Below are 15,718 nucleotides of genomic sequence, written 5' to 3'. Positions count from 1 at the left end.
AACTCTTGTGGAAGTTGCACTTTAAAACTGTCTTTCGTTTAGCTCACTCTGTTATGTAGAACACTTATTACTATATTTATATTTAAAAAAAAAAAAAGCCTAATATGAAAATCTCATTACTTCCACTACCTGATAGATGGAATATCTTAACAGTGGCTTCAGGAGGCGGGTATACAGTATAAATTCCAGCAAATACCGCATACATTTTTAATTGTATTATGCCCTTTCCTCAAAACATAAGGAAATATAGTGCTCCTTTTTTGCAACTCATAAGAGCTAAAAGCACGATTAACTCTCCACACAGAAAATATTGTTGAGCTGGAGTGTTTTCATAGAAGCTTTGCAACTTTAAAAAAAGGTCATTGAGGTTGTGGTGGAGGCCTTTAAAAAGGAAAAGGTGAGCTCCATGTTTGGATCTCATGATTCTCTAATCATCCTTTAATCATATCAGAGGGGATATAATCTCGTTACAGACAGAATACACCGTTAAATCACTTATCCTGGCTCGGAGGTAAGGGGTCAGATAGAGTCGTCTTGCAGCTTGTGTGAGAGTCACAGAGGGAAGAACAAGTGGGGTATAAAATAATACTAAACAAAAAAAAGGGCTTGTGGAGAAACACCTGCCATGAACCCCAATCGCCATTATCCTCAACCTTTAGAAAACCCCTCCAACACACACACACACACACACACACACACACACACACACACACACACACACACACACAGGTCAGGCCCTTCCCCCTTTGAGACTCCACAAGTCAAAAGGCAAGAGGACAGCTGACTGACAGACAACAGGGGGATTAGTCAGAAGGAATCACATGCTTGCACGCACACACACACACACACACACACACACACACACACACACACACACACACACACACACACACACACAGTCTGCCTCTTGCTCTCTCTCGGTCACTCTGTCCATCACTCTCTCTCTTTTACACACACACACACACACTTTCTTCTTCTGATGCAGCATTAAGATAACGTCTCCAATATGATCACCTGCCTCCACATCAAACCCAGACGGCGTCCCCTCCGATTCCCCTCGGACGTCCCCCAAACACACACACACACACACACACACACACACACACACACACACACACACACACACACACACACACACACACACACACACACACACACACACACTATTACTGCATAAAACGCGGGTGGCTGGCTGCATTACAACCCCACCCATCCGCACACACTGTCAAATCAAACACACAGATACATCCAGTGTCTGTCTATCCAGTTAAAGCCAACCCAGAGAGTCTGGCAGAGTGCAGACAGCGTAGAGAAGCCGTCTCCTCCAAGGCAACATTAGCCTGGGAGACTGAGCCGAGAAGAAACACTCAGGAAAGAAAGAAGAGAAAGAAAGACAGAAGGAAGTACATAAGTAAAAGGAAAGAGGGACAATGAGGGGATAAGGAAGGAGAGATCCCTGCTCTTTCACTGAATAGCTCGAGCGCACTGAGGATTCACACAACAGAGCTTTATGAAGAAAGACAGACGGCTCAAGAAACAGAGAGAAAGATAGATTATGAACCAGAACATCTGGGACGGATGTTACCCCAGCGCTCCAGTCCGCCTCTCTTGGGCTCGTTCACTCCGTTTGGCAAAATGTCGTCGTGACAACATGAGGGCTGCGCATCCATCAAAGATGTACAATGCTTGCTTATGCAATTACCATAAAATACACACACACACACACACGAGAGTCGGAGCCCACTGAATATGCATGGAGGAAAAAGTTCAACAACAGTTGCTGCATCGTTTCGTCTTTTATTTCCTCTGATCAGACATTGTCACAAGTGTTGGTCTGGATGAACACTCAACACGCAGATCGTTACATTATTAACACAACTCAAACTCACACGATGCAAAGACGAAACAGATGTGTGTATTCGTGTACAGGATAGTGCATAAGGAGCAGGAGGACAATGAATTATGGACAAGAAAATATGACTGACTTCTATTGGTAAAAATAGACTTTGATTTTGCTAACAGAGTCGAGGTGAGAGAGGATGGGTCCAGGTGGCTGCTGACCGAGGCGGCTTACGCTTCTTGCGGCTTTGTCCGGTTCATGTGTACTGTCCTTCTCGTGGGCCAAACTCAGGCCTGCAGGGTCCTGTCTGTCCCTGCTCGTTCTCCAAAATGGCAGACTGTGTCACTGCCTCCCTACGTGCTCACAGGAGAGATAGACAAAAGGTGAGAGAGGTGGGGAAGGAGTGTCTATTTCTCTATCAGGGTGCTGTGCTCGGTGCCTCTAGTCTGGTCCGGTTTGGTTCTCCACAAGGGTTTTTGAGGGGGTGCGTCTTGGTGCTGACTCATTCCTCACTTCCTCCACTCCGGTTTTGGTTTGTCGGTCGGTCGATAATCAGTAATCCCACACAATAAACTCTTCATTGCGCTCCCTTTCGTCCTCTCTCTTCCTTAACCCCCGGTCCTCAACTTGTTCTGCGGACAAAAAGCAAAGAGAAAAGTGCATTAGAGAGACATATGAAATGAAAAATAAAAATAGAAAAACAGAAAAGAAAGATATTATGTCCCTCGCAGGAGACAAGGCAGTCAGAGGAAGGCCCGAGAGTACAATAAAAGGGTGGAGTGAGTTGGAGGAGAGGAGAAAAGACCCGAGGGCAGTGGATTCCATGTAAGCGATAAGTGCAACCACAAATCCCCAGCACTCCCCGTCTCCCTGTCAATAACCATTTGAACTGTTCTATTGCAGCTGATGCCACTGAATGAACACTGCCGAAGAGAAGAGTGGAAGGAAGAAAAGACGGAGAAGAAACAAGGGACACGGAGAAGAGGATAATGTAGACGGAAAGAAAGAAAGAACAATATCTTCTTCCTCACTGACCAACTTAATAATTGGGGCTTTGGATGAGATGCAGTACGTCTATCTCAGTTTCTTTTCATTTTTGCAAAGGAATCCACTTTTGATCCGCCCATGAAATGATTATTGACACAATTATACAACACTCTTGGAACAAGAGGCAGACTTTGAAGAGATTTATCACTTCTGTTGGCTCTGAAAACATTGTATCTACAGTATCCAAGTGCAACATCCGATCACTGTGTTATAGTTCCTTTTCTGAGCACAGTGAGCTCATAGAAATCCCACCTAAACTAAACTCATGAGCAGGTCAGTATCTGCACAGAGACAGCTGTGGTGGTTTACAGCACAGACTTATCATTATGTGTGTTTGCAGATCTCACTTTACTGCAATGAGTGATTAGAGAGATGGCCAAAACGCATCAATAAAAAACAAAAATCTAATATATTCGAAACGAGTTTCACTGACGTCCAAAATGATAGAAAGGACAAATTAAATCATTGAAATAGACTTCATCAAGAGCTATTTGGACTGAAATGTCAATACGTAAGATACAGCTCTATGAGCCAGCTCCCTTTTCCTTTCGATGCTTGCAAACATAACACCCTCTGAAACCACAAATAGGGATCCATCTTGGCCATTTGAGAGTAAAAAGGAGACGGAAGGGTCAGTCTAAAAAAAAAAAAAAAAGAAAAAAAAAATGAAGTGGGGAAGGAAAAGATAGGGAGCAAGATGCGGCCATGCGGCGAGAATATGGAATGAGGAGGCAAGCAGTGGATGGAAAGATGGGCTTCCATGATAAACTCTTACTCATAGAGGGAGAGAGAGAAAGAAACGGAGACTCTATCTGTCCTTCGGCTGCCTCTTCCTCACTGTTTGCTATCTGGACCTGTTAAGTGCTGAATGCATTAGGAATGTGACTGGGGATGGAGGGATAGTAGATGGAAGGAGTGAAGGAGGGCAAAAGGGGCACAAAAGAGACTGAAAGTGGGTTTAAATGTTATCACTGACTGTGGCGATAGAAACGCTAATTATCATTAACAAAAGCCAACCGGCTGACAGCGCCCCCCCTCTCTCTCTCGCTCTCTCTCTGCTGACTCCTGTCGAGGGGTCAATATTGTAAAACTGAGATTTGGTGGATTTGGTTTGTATCCCCAGCGAGATGGCATCTTGGGCATCTTCTCCATCTGTACCCAAGGCGCGGCAGTTTTAAGTGGAGTTTAAGATTTGAAGGGGAAGGACAAAATAAAGGGGAAAGAGATTTTGCTGTTTGAAAACTGCATGACCTATGATAGCAAGTGTCTTTGACAGAAAGGGCAAAGGGATGAGAGACGGCTGTTGGCGCCTTATGGATCCTCTGACCACCAGAGGTCAAAGTCACATCCTTTGACATTTGTTCTCAGTGCAGCTTCCTGCTTGGCTCTGATAAAGCTGTGTAAACATCCTAATCATGAAGCTGCATCAGCTCATATCAATCCGACTTCATTCCTTCTCCCTATTTTGTCGGCTGTGTAATTCTGCATAATATTCCTTTAAAGCCTTATCACAGAACGGTTTTCTTCTTCTTTTTGCACCTAATGACTTTAAAAGCAAGTCTGATACAGATAAGAGCAGAGGAACAGGAGTGTGTTGTGATTGCCGGAGGGTGATAAACACAAGCGGATTAACATATAATCTCAGGCTCGCTTCCAAACAATTTACAAGATCATAACAGCATCCGGCCTATGAACGTACCGTTGCTGCATCTCGCCGAGTCTACAGGTAGCTGTCTTAAATGCACGCGCACACCCACGCAATGAATAAAACATTGTGCAATTTACATGATGTATAGCTTAAAAATCTGCCTGCATCTGACTTTTAGATCTAATACCAATACCCACGAGAGCGAGCGAGACACAAAACTCAGTTTCCTTCATTTCCGGCAAAACAATGCAATTGTAAAAAGAAAAAGGAAAAAAAGAATCTAATAGAAAAGCTCTATGAATGTAAATTGAGCCTTTTGAAGCCAAGTGATGTTACATATTGCAAAGTGAGGGAGGAGGAATCAAGTTAATCTGAACCTGAGTGACATTACTATTACCATACAGTGTGTGACCGTGGGAGACAGATGGCGGAAAAACATTTGCACTTGGCAATGAAAGGAGAGAGCACAGAGAGGACAATGCTATCCAACTAGCAGCAGCGACTCCCTTGGTCTTATTACATTAAAACACACACAGAGACAGTCAGGGGAACGCCTGTGTCAGCAGGTATTATGGAAATAGACCGTAAGGTCTAAACCGGCTACTTAGAGTGAGCTTTATTCAGGCGCCAGTAGCCAAGTGGACATCCTATTCTCCTGTCTAAAAGCCAGGAACCAGCACATGTAAATGGATGCCAGTGTGTATGTCTGCGTGTATATTACATTAATTCATTTAGACTTTTAAAAAAGGGGGTGGCTGCTAAAGTGTAGCTCCCATACACACACACATCTATGAGCCCGATGACGTACTCTGTAGCCAACACACACATGGGGCTACTTTGTAATACATCGATTCAAATGAAAGCTACACCACCGGATGAGGAGGCGCTACAACTTACATATCATCTGTCCGTGAGGGTGCATGCACACACTTGTTATTCTTTTCAGGGGGGGAAAAAACAACATTAATTATGAGGGTTTATACAAATTACGTTTTATGTATTTTTCTCACATGCAAAGGGGTACAGATGCACACAATGAAATGCTCATTCATTTCACTCAACAAGCATGCAAAACACATAAAGATCACAGGCATATGCAGAAGATGCGAGTGTAGCGTATCAAATGATGTTCACATGAGCTATGACCAACGATAAAAGCTTAGTTTGGTAAATACACACCTGTTTGTTGTTGTTGACACACTGCAGGTACAGGGCCGCTATGTTGGAGCAGTTCAGGGTTTTTCCAACGTTCTCCTTGTAGCATGCGAGGATCTGGCCCTGCAGGTCTGCACACACAGGATACGCCTCATACCGCCTGCGAGGGTGAGAAGGGGAGAAGCACAGTGTGAAAACAGGGACAAATATGGTGTTAAAATTGAGACAAGGGTGGAGGTTGAGAAAAAGCGTGATGGGGATGAGAGTTAAGGGAAAGCATAAAAGCGTAGACAAAGAGTAGTGAGAGTGAAAAGTGGACAGAAAATGAAGGCAACATGGGAAATGTGTAAGGATGGGCAATGCAGAGGTATTGACAGAATGAGTATCAAAACCAAGAGGAGCGGTACCGACTGTTACTGGTTTGCAAAAAGACCATATCAACGGTCATGTAACTCAATGCACTGTGAGAGCCCACTGAGCTCTACAGCAGTCTGGAGTGTGTTCACCCATCTGCCTTTTCTATTACTGCTGTCATTCCAGTCCAAAACACCTGAAGCAACGATCAATATTACTGTAGCCGCTGTAAAGAAGGTCAAAAGGTCAATCCGGCCATGCAGATGTGAGTATTGCATCGACAGAGAGGTCAGAGGGGTTTCAAAAAGAAAAAGAAAAAAAGGACAATAGCACGTGTCCGATACGTTTCCACAATAGCTTCATCCACTGAAAAGGGAGAATCGTCAGTGCTATGGGACTGCATGGGAGAGAAGCTAACTCGGAAAATCAATGTGTAATGCAGAGTAAACAAGAAAACAGTACTGGTTTAATCTAGACAAGCAATAAGGCGGAGTTGTTACGACGTGATGATGATGATAATGATGATACTGATGAGGTTGAAATTACCGGCAACCTAAGTATACTTTCTTTTAAATTACTCGACGTTCTTATGTTTTACATCTAAAACAGGCTTTACAAAGACCTCATGGAAAAGAGTATTGATCACTTGACTGGATTGTAGTGAATCCATCCATTGATTAGGACTAGCACGCTGAAAGAGTCAACCATTTACAAACTGCATAGCTGTCACCTTGGTTTGGCCTAAATGGCAAATTCAATCTTCTCGCATCCACCAGGAGGTTGTTGTTGTAGACTGTGAATGCAAATATGTCTGGTTATGGGCTACACACCACTAGCTTAGCACGCCCAAGTCTGTCCTTGAGGTCTGCTACAGCTTTAGTACTGCCGTCTTCGCTGGTATGATCCAGATGCTAGCCCTTCTAATAGTAGCTGCTACGGTAAACTTCAGTGCATTTAAATGGGACTTTTAATGTCAGATGTATGCAAGTGTTGGATCCTTCTTTGCCCATCTGAGCAGGGGGATGTACCACCAGAGCTGGTGCCTTGCCCAATGTTAACTGCTTTTGTCCGTCTCTTCCCACACCCCATAAAAAATCCATAACGACGACACATGTGCATGCTTGGGCTATTATGCTAATGGCGGTGTCATCGTTTTGTTCACACCAGTGCTCAGGACACCCCATCTGCCTCACTAAACGGCTCGTGTGGGTGTGGAAGAGATTTTGCCCGTCAGCAACTCTGGAGATCTCAAAGGAATACCGGGGGTGAAGCCGAGCCCCTGGAGTCAGAATCAGATGTTTGATTTGCCCCCCGGAGTGAGAAATTACCACCCGTTGGATACAAAGCAGGGGATTGGTCGCATGGGTCATTACCCAGGGTGCAATGCAGCAGGAGGCTGGTGCAGTGTGCGCAATGTGCACATATGTGCATCACCAGTGGTCATATTTGTTGGGGAAGCCCCCCCCAAAAAAACACTATTGTCCTTGTAAGTGCAGGTCAGTGCTCTGCACACCTTCAGCAGTACTGTTATTAATCAATGCAGTCCATCAATCACCATCAGAGACACGGCTCTGAGGCCAAACAGAGTGACAACGGTTATATCAAAAGATAGTGAAGGGTACTACAAAGAATGAGAATAGTCAATTTGGGCACCCTTTTTTGCTTTCTTGCCTCATAAAGAGAAGCTCGATACCTCCCTCATGTCTGTTAGGTCAATATGAAGCTACTTCCAGATAGCGTGGCTTAACCAAAGACTAAGAGCAGGGCCTTTTTCTTTGGCCGGGCCCGGTGGCTTTCTGGATGTATGTTGTTAATTTGAGAGTTTTAGAGGTGCTGGTAGGACACCTTTGTCACCTTTGGAGCCATTTAAATATATGACCGACTGCTGGTTGTAACTTCAATATCCACTGTATAGACATGAGAGTGGTGTCAATCTGCTCATCTAACTCTCGACAAAGAAGGGGAATGCACGTTTTCATTCAAAATGTGGAACCATCCCCTCAGATTTTGGTTGATTCCACGGTAGGTGTTATCACTTTGGGCGCAGTCCGGAACATTATGCTGCAGGGTGTGTGGAGGCGGTTCTGCATTTGTGGATCCATTGGGGAGAAATTCAGTCATTTGCTAGGAGGCATGACAAGGCCATTGCTCTGCGTCAGGGTACTGAACGATGACAGCAGTGCTCGCAGAAATCACTGCCATCCTATTCCTATGGATCCTGGCGCTCATTTATTACACCGCCTATGGGCATCTACTGGGACGAAAGGAGCCACATACACCCACTAATTACTTTTTTAAGCGTTAGCGTTAATACCAGGTGCATCCTGCTGATACAAACCACAGTGTTTATCACCAGTAATGGCCTCAGAGAGGGAGAGGGGGGGGGGGGGGGGAGAGAGAGAGAGAGAGAGAGAGAGAGAGAGAGAGAGAGAGAGAGAGGGGATAAGGGGGAGGAGGGTGGGAAATGAAGAGCATTTCTTGATGAGGAACTAGACAGTGGTACTTCTATTTTTGCTTGCTCCTCTGGTTCTCTCTGTGGGGAAGGGGGCTGAGACAGTGGCTGAGTTTATCATGGAGACAATAACACTGTCACACATACTCTGTGGCGGCACGCTGCATCCTCCATCATCTATCATTAAGATTAACATAAAGTTCCTGCAGCCAACCACAACCGCAGAGCTGGTAGGGAACGACCTCACCCCGCCTCCCCAGTTTTACATTGAGATCCCTCATGTCATTTACGATAGCGAAGCTGCTGTAGTGCTATGCAGCAGGGTGAGCAGATGTAAAAAAAGGGTCAACATGTCATTAAGAATGCGTTATGAACCATAACCAATAGAAAATTACTCTTTATTACCTTTAATTAATACAATGTACCCATTTTTAGCAGAACTATATAAAGTCTATAAAGTTATATATAGAAGTTTATAAAGTTGTGATATGCAATACATCTGAGTAAACGGTATACTCATCTAACACACTTGGGGTCATTTCAAAACGTACTATCTGAAGAGAGATTGTCGAAGGTAATCGCAAAATTCTTTCAGCCAAGTTATGGAAATGCATTCAGGTATTCTACTCAGTTTTAGGCGAGCTTGGGGAAATTTGGATCCTTTTTTTATTACAAAGCACCAACAATACCTCCCTACAGAGCTATATTCTTCATGTTGAATTCAGAACGAGACAGATCTATTATCAGGAGTAAACCACTGAAAAGTGTAAACACATTAGAGTCTTCCACTGTGCGAATCCTCGGGTATAATTACAAATATAGTCAAAAACATGGGAATCATCCAGATCCAACTCAAGTTGAGCAGTGAGGCGTCGAGCCTGTATCACACTCAAAGGCAAAACCTCTTTCATGGACATGTTTGAATGGTAATAAAAAATAAACACTTTTTTTTTTTAATCCCTGGTTTGGTAATATTTAGGTTTTGGTTGACAAGATGTGACGTATTTGTGTCTGTTGCCGGTAGAAGAGCACACAGAGCTCTTTGCATTGGCCAGTGGTTCCCAAACCTTTTGCTTCTGACCTCATTTTTTTCAGCAATGTCTACTTATCATAGCGTGCATGTCCATGAATAGCAATGTTTCTTCTCACACTGTTTGAACCAAACAAGAAAAATCAAAGGGGTTGAGGATGTAAAACTATGAAGAATTAAAAACAGAAAAGTCAGAAAAACTGAATTATATTATGGCCACATTTTGTTTTTGCTGTATTTCTTGACCCCGTAGATTAATCTTGTGACCGACAAAGGGATATAAATCTTAGTGACACCACTGCTCTCGTATAGATTATTCTACAGGTTATAGAAACAGCCATTGCTAATAAATGCCGCCCCCACCCTCCTCCCTTTTACCATCTCTATTCTTCTTTTATTCATCACCTCAAACCCCAGAGGTTCATGGGATATTTAATAAAACTACATGTGGTGGAAAACTATGAAACAAATAGAGACATCTAGCCAGTTGGTTATTATTTGCACTATATACGTGTGCGTGCACCAATGTACCCCAGAGACAGTAAATCTAAACCGTCATATAGGGGTCTCACCTCGTGCCATGTGTAGTAAAGGTCTTGATAACACTCAATCTCCTCTCTTCACGCCCCCCCGCCCTCTCTCCCACACATGCACGCACACACACACACACACACACACACACACACACACACACACACACACACACACACACACACAGTAAGTCCCTGTTGCTTTAATCCATTGATAGGAATGAAACGGTGGAGTTAGGCAGGTTTTTAGATATCTACATTACAGTCTCTCTGCTCTGCGACATAAATCACAAAGTGAAGGAAGGCAGGGGAAATAAAAAGGACAGGGGGGGACACTCCATTGAGAAGCTGCGACAGAGATGGGCCATGTGTGTTTGCGAGACGGAGAACAGAAAAGAAAGCGTAGAGAAGAAGATGGGGGGAAAAGAGATGTACGGGAAGCAGAGGAAGAGCCTCCGCAAAACATCGCTGAAACTCTCTGCTCACTTCCTTTGTGAAGTTTCCCTCAGGAGAGAACAGAAAAGAAGGCTGAGAGGAGGGGCAGAACTGATATGAGAGGGTGAATGTGTTCCCATTTAACATGTAATAGGGCAGAACAGATTACATGCTCACTCTCACTGTCCCTCTCCATCCTCAAGGTGTCCCTGTGTAATTTAATACATTAACTTCTTTCCACCCCCCTCGCTGCACAAGTCAGCACATTTCCATGGAGAGGACATATTACGATACATTCTTCAAAGGACATATTGACTGCAAATCGGACATATTGAGATCGATGTTGAGATTTTCATACAATATGCATGTGTTATGCCAATAGACAGAGCGGGGAATGGTTTCACTACATTTTTCAAACCAACATATATTGACCATGACTACCATCTGCTGTAACAATGTAGAGCGAGTGCACTAAAATGACATTCATAGATCTCAGTTACGAGTACAACATGCTTCAATAGTTGAGCAAAGTGCGAGACACATCTGGAAAGATGTACGTCCATCTATCATAATTTGAGACGCATTAAAAGTCAGAACAAAGACAAAGAAGCACAGATACATACAGGAAAAGTGAACAGGCAAACGCGCAGACACACACACACATTGCCCATTCCCCGGGTATCAACTGCCCCCTGCTAAAATAATTGTCAATTGCACAAACCGGCTCCAGAGGATTGCTGGACAACTTTTCGCTCCAACTGCAAGAGCACAGCTTTCTTCCAATAATATGATATCATAGCCAAGCAGTGGATGGGCAATAAATATGTAATCGCTGCAAACAGCTTAAGAAATTAACATAAGATAAACTTAATCACCGCCTCGCGGTTCTATGCCTCAACCAACCAGTCAAGTTGCAGTTTACATTCATGTCTGTCCAAATTGTCATCACTTCAACACCTAATTCTGTCCTATATCTTGTGTTACGGGCAAAAACGTATCTTGTGAGGTCACAGTGACTGATGACCACCAAACTCGAATCAGTCCATCCTTGCATCCAAGTGGAGGTTGAAGAAAATCTCTTGAGGTGTTCTTGAGATATCACGCTCACAATAATAGGAAGTAAGGATGGGCGGACAGAGACTTACGGCCGTAAAACCCCAAAACATAAAGGCCATGGCTGTCACCGGGGGGGAAGGATATCGCAAGTGATATGAATGTGTTTGTGTGTACACAAACATATGGTGGTGTCACGACTCCAAAATAACTATGTTCATCAAAGAATACCGCATAATGACTCAGGAAGGAATGTATGTGACCCATCTCTGTTTTCTCAGAGCTACTACTTTTACAGGGCTTTAGTCAGAGACGAAGGAATCAAAATGCATTCATCATGAACAAAAACCAAGCAAGCAATCCTGACTTTACTAATGGACTTCTCATTCTATTACCATAAAAAAGTGCTTGACAAAAACAGGTAGAAGCCACTTTATGGTCTGACTTAGTCAGATTTCACACAGGTTGCCAGTATTTATCTTCCTCAATCTCTGCCTTGTGCTTTCGCCTACATCCATCTACAACACTTACTGTAGCTCCATCGACAGTATGGATTACACTCGACTGCCACCAGATTGAGTTCCAAATCACCACATTCTCTATTTATCATCATTTGGGTCCACTTAGGGGTTAATAGGGTTAAGGGGCGGCTGCTGGTTCCCCCTTAGAAAGCCCTCATGTTCTCTCTAGTTAAGGCAGGCGTCAGTACTGAGGGGGGCAAATAAATACAAATGATCCAGTTAAGGAGAAAAATGACACACATTTCGCTCACGCTGCTTTTTAAAAGCAGACCTGAGTGACCCCCTGCAGTGAAATCCATCAGCATGGATAAGAGATTAAGAGAGAGAGAGAGAGAGAGTGAGAAAGAGTCAAGAAAAGCATGAGGGATAAAAGACTACTCAAGAATGGAGAACGAGAGAGAGAGAGAGCAAGCAAGCAAGGCGAAAGCAGACGCTAACAAAGAGGGAGTGAGCGAGAGAGATTTGAATTAAGACAGAAAACACAACTCGTAAGTGAGCAGCGAGTCAGACAAAAAAAAAGGATGAGTGGGTAAGAAGAATAGAAAAGACGAGTGTGTGTCCTTTCTGACCCCTCTTCAAACACGCTCCAACTCCGAGACTGGTCTCCGGCCTCAAAGCGGAGGAAGACGAGCATGTTTGGTCAAAACTAATTGAAGCATACGGCTGAAAGACTTTGGCTAGTTCAGGGAAAGCCATTTGTGCGAAATGGTTCATCCGAGCTTTTGTGGTTGGTAAATGTGCTGGTGGACGTTCACAGCATATCCAAGAAACATCACCTGTCACATCTTTTCTGTTCCCATCATTCATGTCGCTGCGTTTCTCACTCGATGAAAAACACCCAAAGAATACAGAAAAGCAATAAAAGCCGTGTGTGGGTTTCCCAACCCTTTCCGAAGTGGCAAAGTCACTAAATCGGCCTCTAAAGGATGTGTGTGTGTGTGTGTGTGTGTGTGTGTGTGTCCACGCAGGTGCCCGAGAATTGCGTGTGCTTTTTACAGCCAGCGCAGCGAAGCGAAGGCCGAAAGAAGAGCTTTTAAAGCAGTTATTGACTTCTGTCTCTTCAGCTGACCACCATCTTGTCCCTGCACCCGGGTTGCCTAGCGACAGATCCGCAGTTCACCCTCACCTGACGGAGGGGTCAGAGCGCCGCTCCGTCTTTGCAGCCTCGCCTGCGGGAACACTTCAGAGAACAACACCTCTACCTCTACGACTGAAGTACTTTGCGATAACTTTCCTACTGAATGAATTCCTGTCATTTTCTTTTTTATAATTAAAAGTGCTGCTTGGCGCGATTAAACATCAATAAATCATTACTTCATTAATTTTGGGACGTCAGTATTATTCACTTAAACAAACACCAGAGCTGCCAAGACATTGGAAAGCCTCAACACCTTATTTACATTTTGGAGCAGCAGGGTGGATTTAGCAGGGAACGTGCTGGAGCTTCTCCAGCGTGTTTATCCTCCCCAGTCATGGGAAAGAAAAATTAAACGCAAATGTCCTCCAATTCTTTCCTGCGTGTTCCTCGCCGCGTGTTGGATTGCATTAGGTTGCACGGCATCTCCTGATTTTGTGTCCCCATTCAATCTAATGGCTTGTAGAAAATGACTGAAACGTGGTCTTAAACTTAAATGATACGGTCAGGACTAAACTTGAACATAATCTTTGTTTACTATAATTAAAACAAAGTAGCAGTTTCGCTGCACGGAAAACTGAACATAACAGAAACTTAATTACAAAGGAGATTGCTGGAAATATTGCACATTGTGTTCATGCAGTTAGAGAGAAAACGTTGAAGTTGTTTATTGCACAATGTTTCTGGTAAAAACGGGCTGAAAGAGGGACGAGTGGGCTCTATTTTCTCCCTCATGGTATGGAGGAGACGTCTCTTGACCTCGGCAGTGCAGCACACGCACGTGATCAAGAACAACAAAGAGACATTTACATTCAACAAGTTTTGCTCCACGCCTCCTCATTCCACAAAGTGAGGACTGTGGCTGTTGTTATTGTCGACTGGATTAAATTAAAAAAAGATTTATTCAAATGAGATTAATATATATATATACATATATATATATATATATATACATATATATATATATATATATATATACATATATATATATATATATATATACATATATATATATATATATATACATATATATATATATATATATACATATATATATATATATATATATATACATATATATATATATATATATACATATATATATATATATATATATATATATATATATATACATATATATATATATATATATACACACACACACACAACAGACATAGGGAGTGAGGAGCCTGAGGGAGGAGAGGAGTGACAAACTAAAAGGAGATTTTATTTTCTATGACCCACTGTTTAGGTGGGGAGGACCAAAAGTACACTCTTAGTCACAAACACAAAAAGGTGAAAATAGACCGTCTTTTATGATCTTATCACAAATGTCACCAGCGAGGCTGAAAGCTAAGAGAAACCCAAGTTTTTGAGACCTGAGAAGGGAGATGGAGACGTAAGAGATGATGGTCTCAATCCTTCAGTTACAAAGCCTTGTCTGGTGCACCCATTCACCAATATTAGATGTCCCCCGTCCCACCTCAATTCTGCAGGGACCATGGACAAACACAGAGTGACCTGCTTCAACAAAGAAGCCCGAAGCCCAACCAAAGGTTAGCACTGACAGGAGGTTTAGGGCAACGCCACTGTTCTTTCATTCCCGGTTCCATCTTTGCGCATAATCTCACATCTATCATTTTCCTTCATGCCTGTCAGCTTGCATTTCATACTAAAGCCCCATTGGGTCACTGCAGCCCATCGAGACACTGCACGCACACATATGCACACAAAAGCAGATATCCACATGCATATATGCGAGCTCACTCTAACTCATTCATCTTCACACACAAAAGCATGCAGACACATGTATTCTTCCATACATGTGGTGCCGTGCAGGTCACACTTCCCGTGCTGCCCGGTGTGATAATGCATCAGACTTGGATAAACAACTAGTGGAGAAGAAGTGGCAGGATATAAATCAGGTGCAGGGAGAGATACAGTAGCCTCCTTTTCACAGGCAACTGGGAACTCTTATCTCCAGCCAGTGTCACGAGGAGAGTGAATACAAGCTTGTGTGTTACGTGTACGTGCGTGTCCAACATACCGCATGATTACATTATCTGTTACATGCTGTGTATATTTACATATATGTGCAACGGCTGTACAACAAGTGTCTTTTGCTCGGGTCGTTGAGAGCAGGTTGATGAGTCATAGGAACAATGGCAGACACTCAAGGGGCCTTTTTACAGTAGTAGTGCAGTATTTGTTCCTCACTTTAGACAACAATTGTTCAAGTGTCCATAATTCTGTGGGGATAAATATTAAAATGTTTGTTTGTCAAGGTTGTTGTTTTTGAAGGATCATGTTAGAGATGAGATGGATCCATTCTCATATAAGTATTGCTCTGGCTTAGCACACTACCATTGTGAGAAAGTGTGGAAGAAGAAGAAAAAGAATATATATATATATATATATATATATATATATATATATATATATACACACACACACACACACACACACATAAATATACATGTGTGAGTGTTGTAATGAGGTCATAGTGATGCAGTAGCGC

The 15,718-nt window shown here is 43.1% G+C and overlaps 1 protein-coding gene across 5 annotated transcripts in view; it reads right to left on the bottom strand.

The window, feature by feature from the left end:
- Positions 1–1,781: 1,781 nt before the first annotated feature.
- Positions 1,782–15,718, bottom strand: part of chchd3a (coiled-coil-helix-coiled-coil-helix domain containing 3a) — a 62,387-nt gene continuing 48,450 nt past the window's right edge. For 3 of the 5 annotated variants that reach the window (XM_068586536.1, XM_068586532.1, XM_068586533.1), the window contains 3 exons: positions 5,715–5,850; positions 5,433–5,473; positions 1,782–2,472 (listed from right to left, as the gene is read on the bottom strand). In XM_068586536.1, the coding sequence (XP_068442637.1) occupies positions 2,463–2,472; positions 5,433–5,473; positions 5,715–5,850 (187 nt within the window). In that variant the 3' untranslated portion in view covers positions 1,782–2,462. The remainder of the gene's footprint in view (positions 2,473–5,432; positions 5,474–5,714; positions 5,851–15,718) is intronic. The other 2 variants (XM_068586534.1, XM_068586535.1) reach the window with 1 other exon arrangement.

The sequence above is a fragment of the Clinocottus analis genome, unplaced genomic scaffold (genome assembly GCF_023055335.1).
Source record: "Clinocottus analis isolate CAN_PGR_092001 unplaced genomic scaffold, fCliAna1.0.p SCAF_20, whole genome shotgun sequence".
In the NCBI taxonomy this organism is placed as follows: domain Eukaryota; kingdom Metazoa; phylum Chordata; class Actinopteri; order Perciformes; family Cottidae; genus Clinocottus; species Clinocottus analis.
This window is presented reverse-complemented; position numbering and strand designations above follow the sequence as displayed.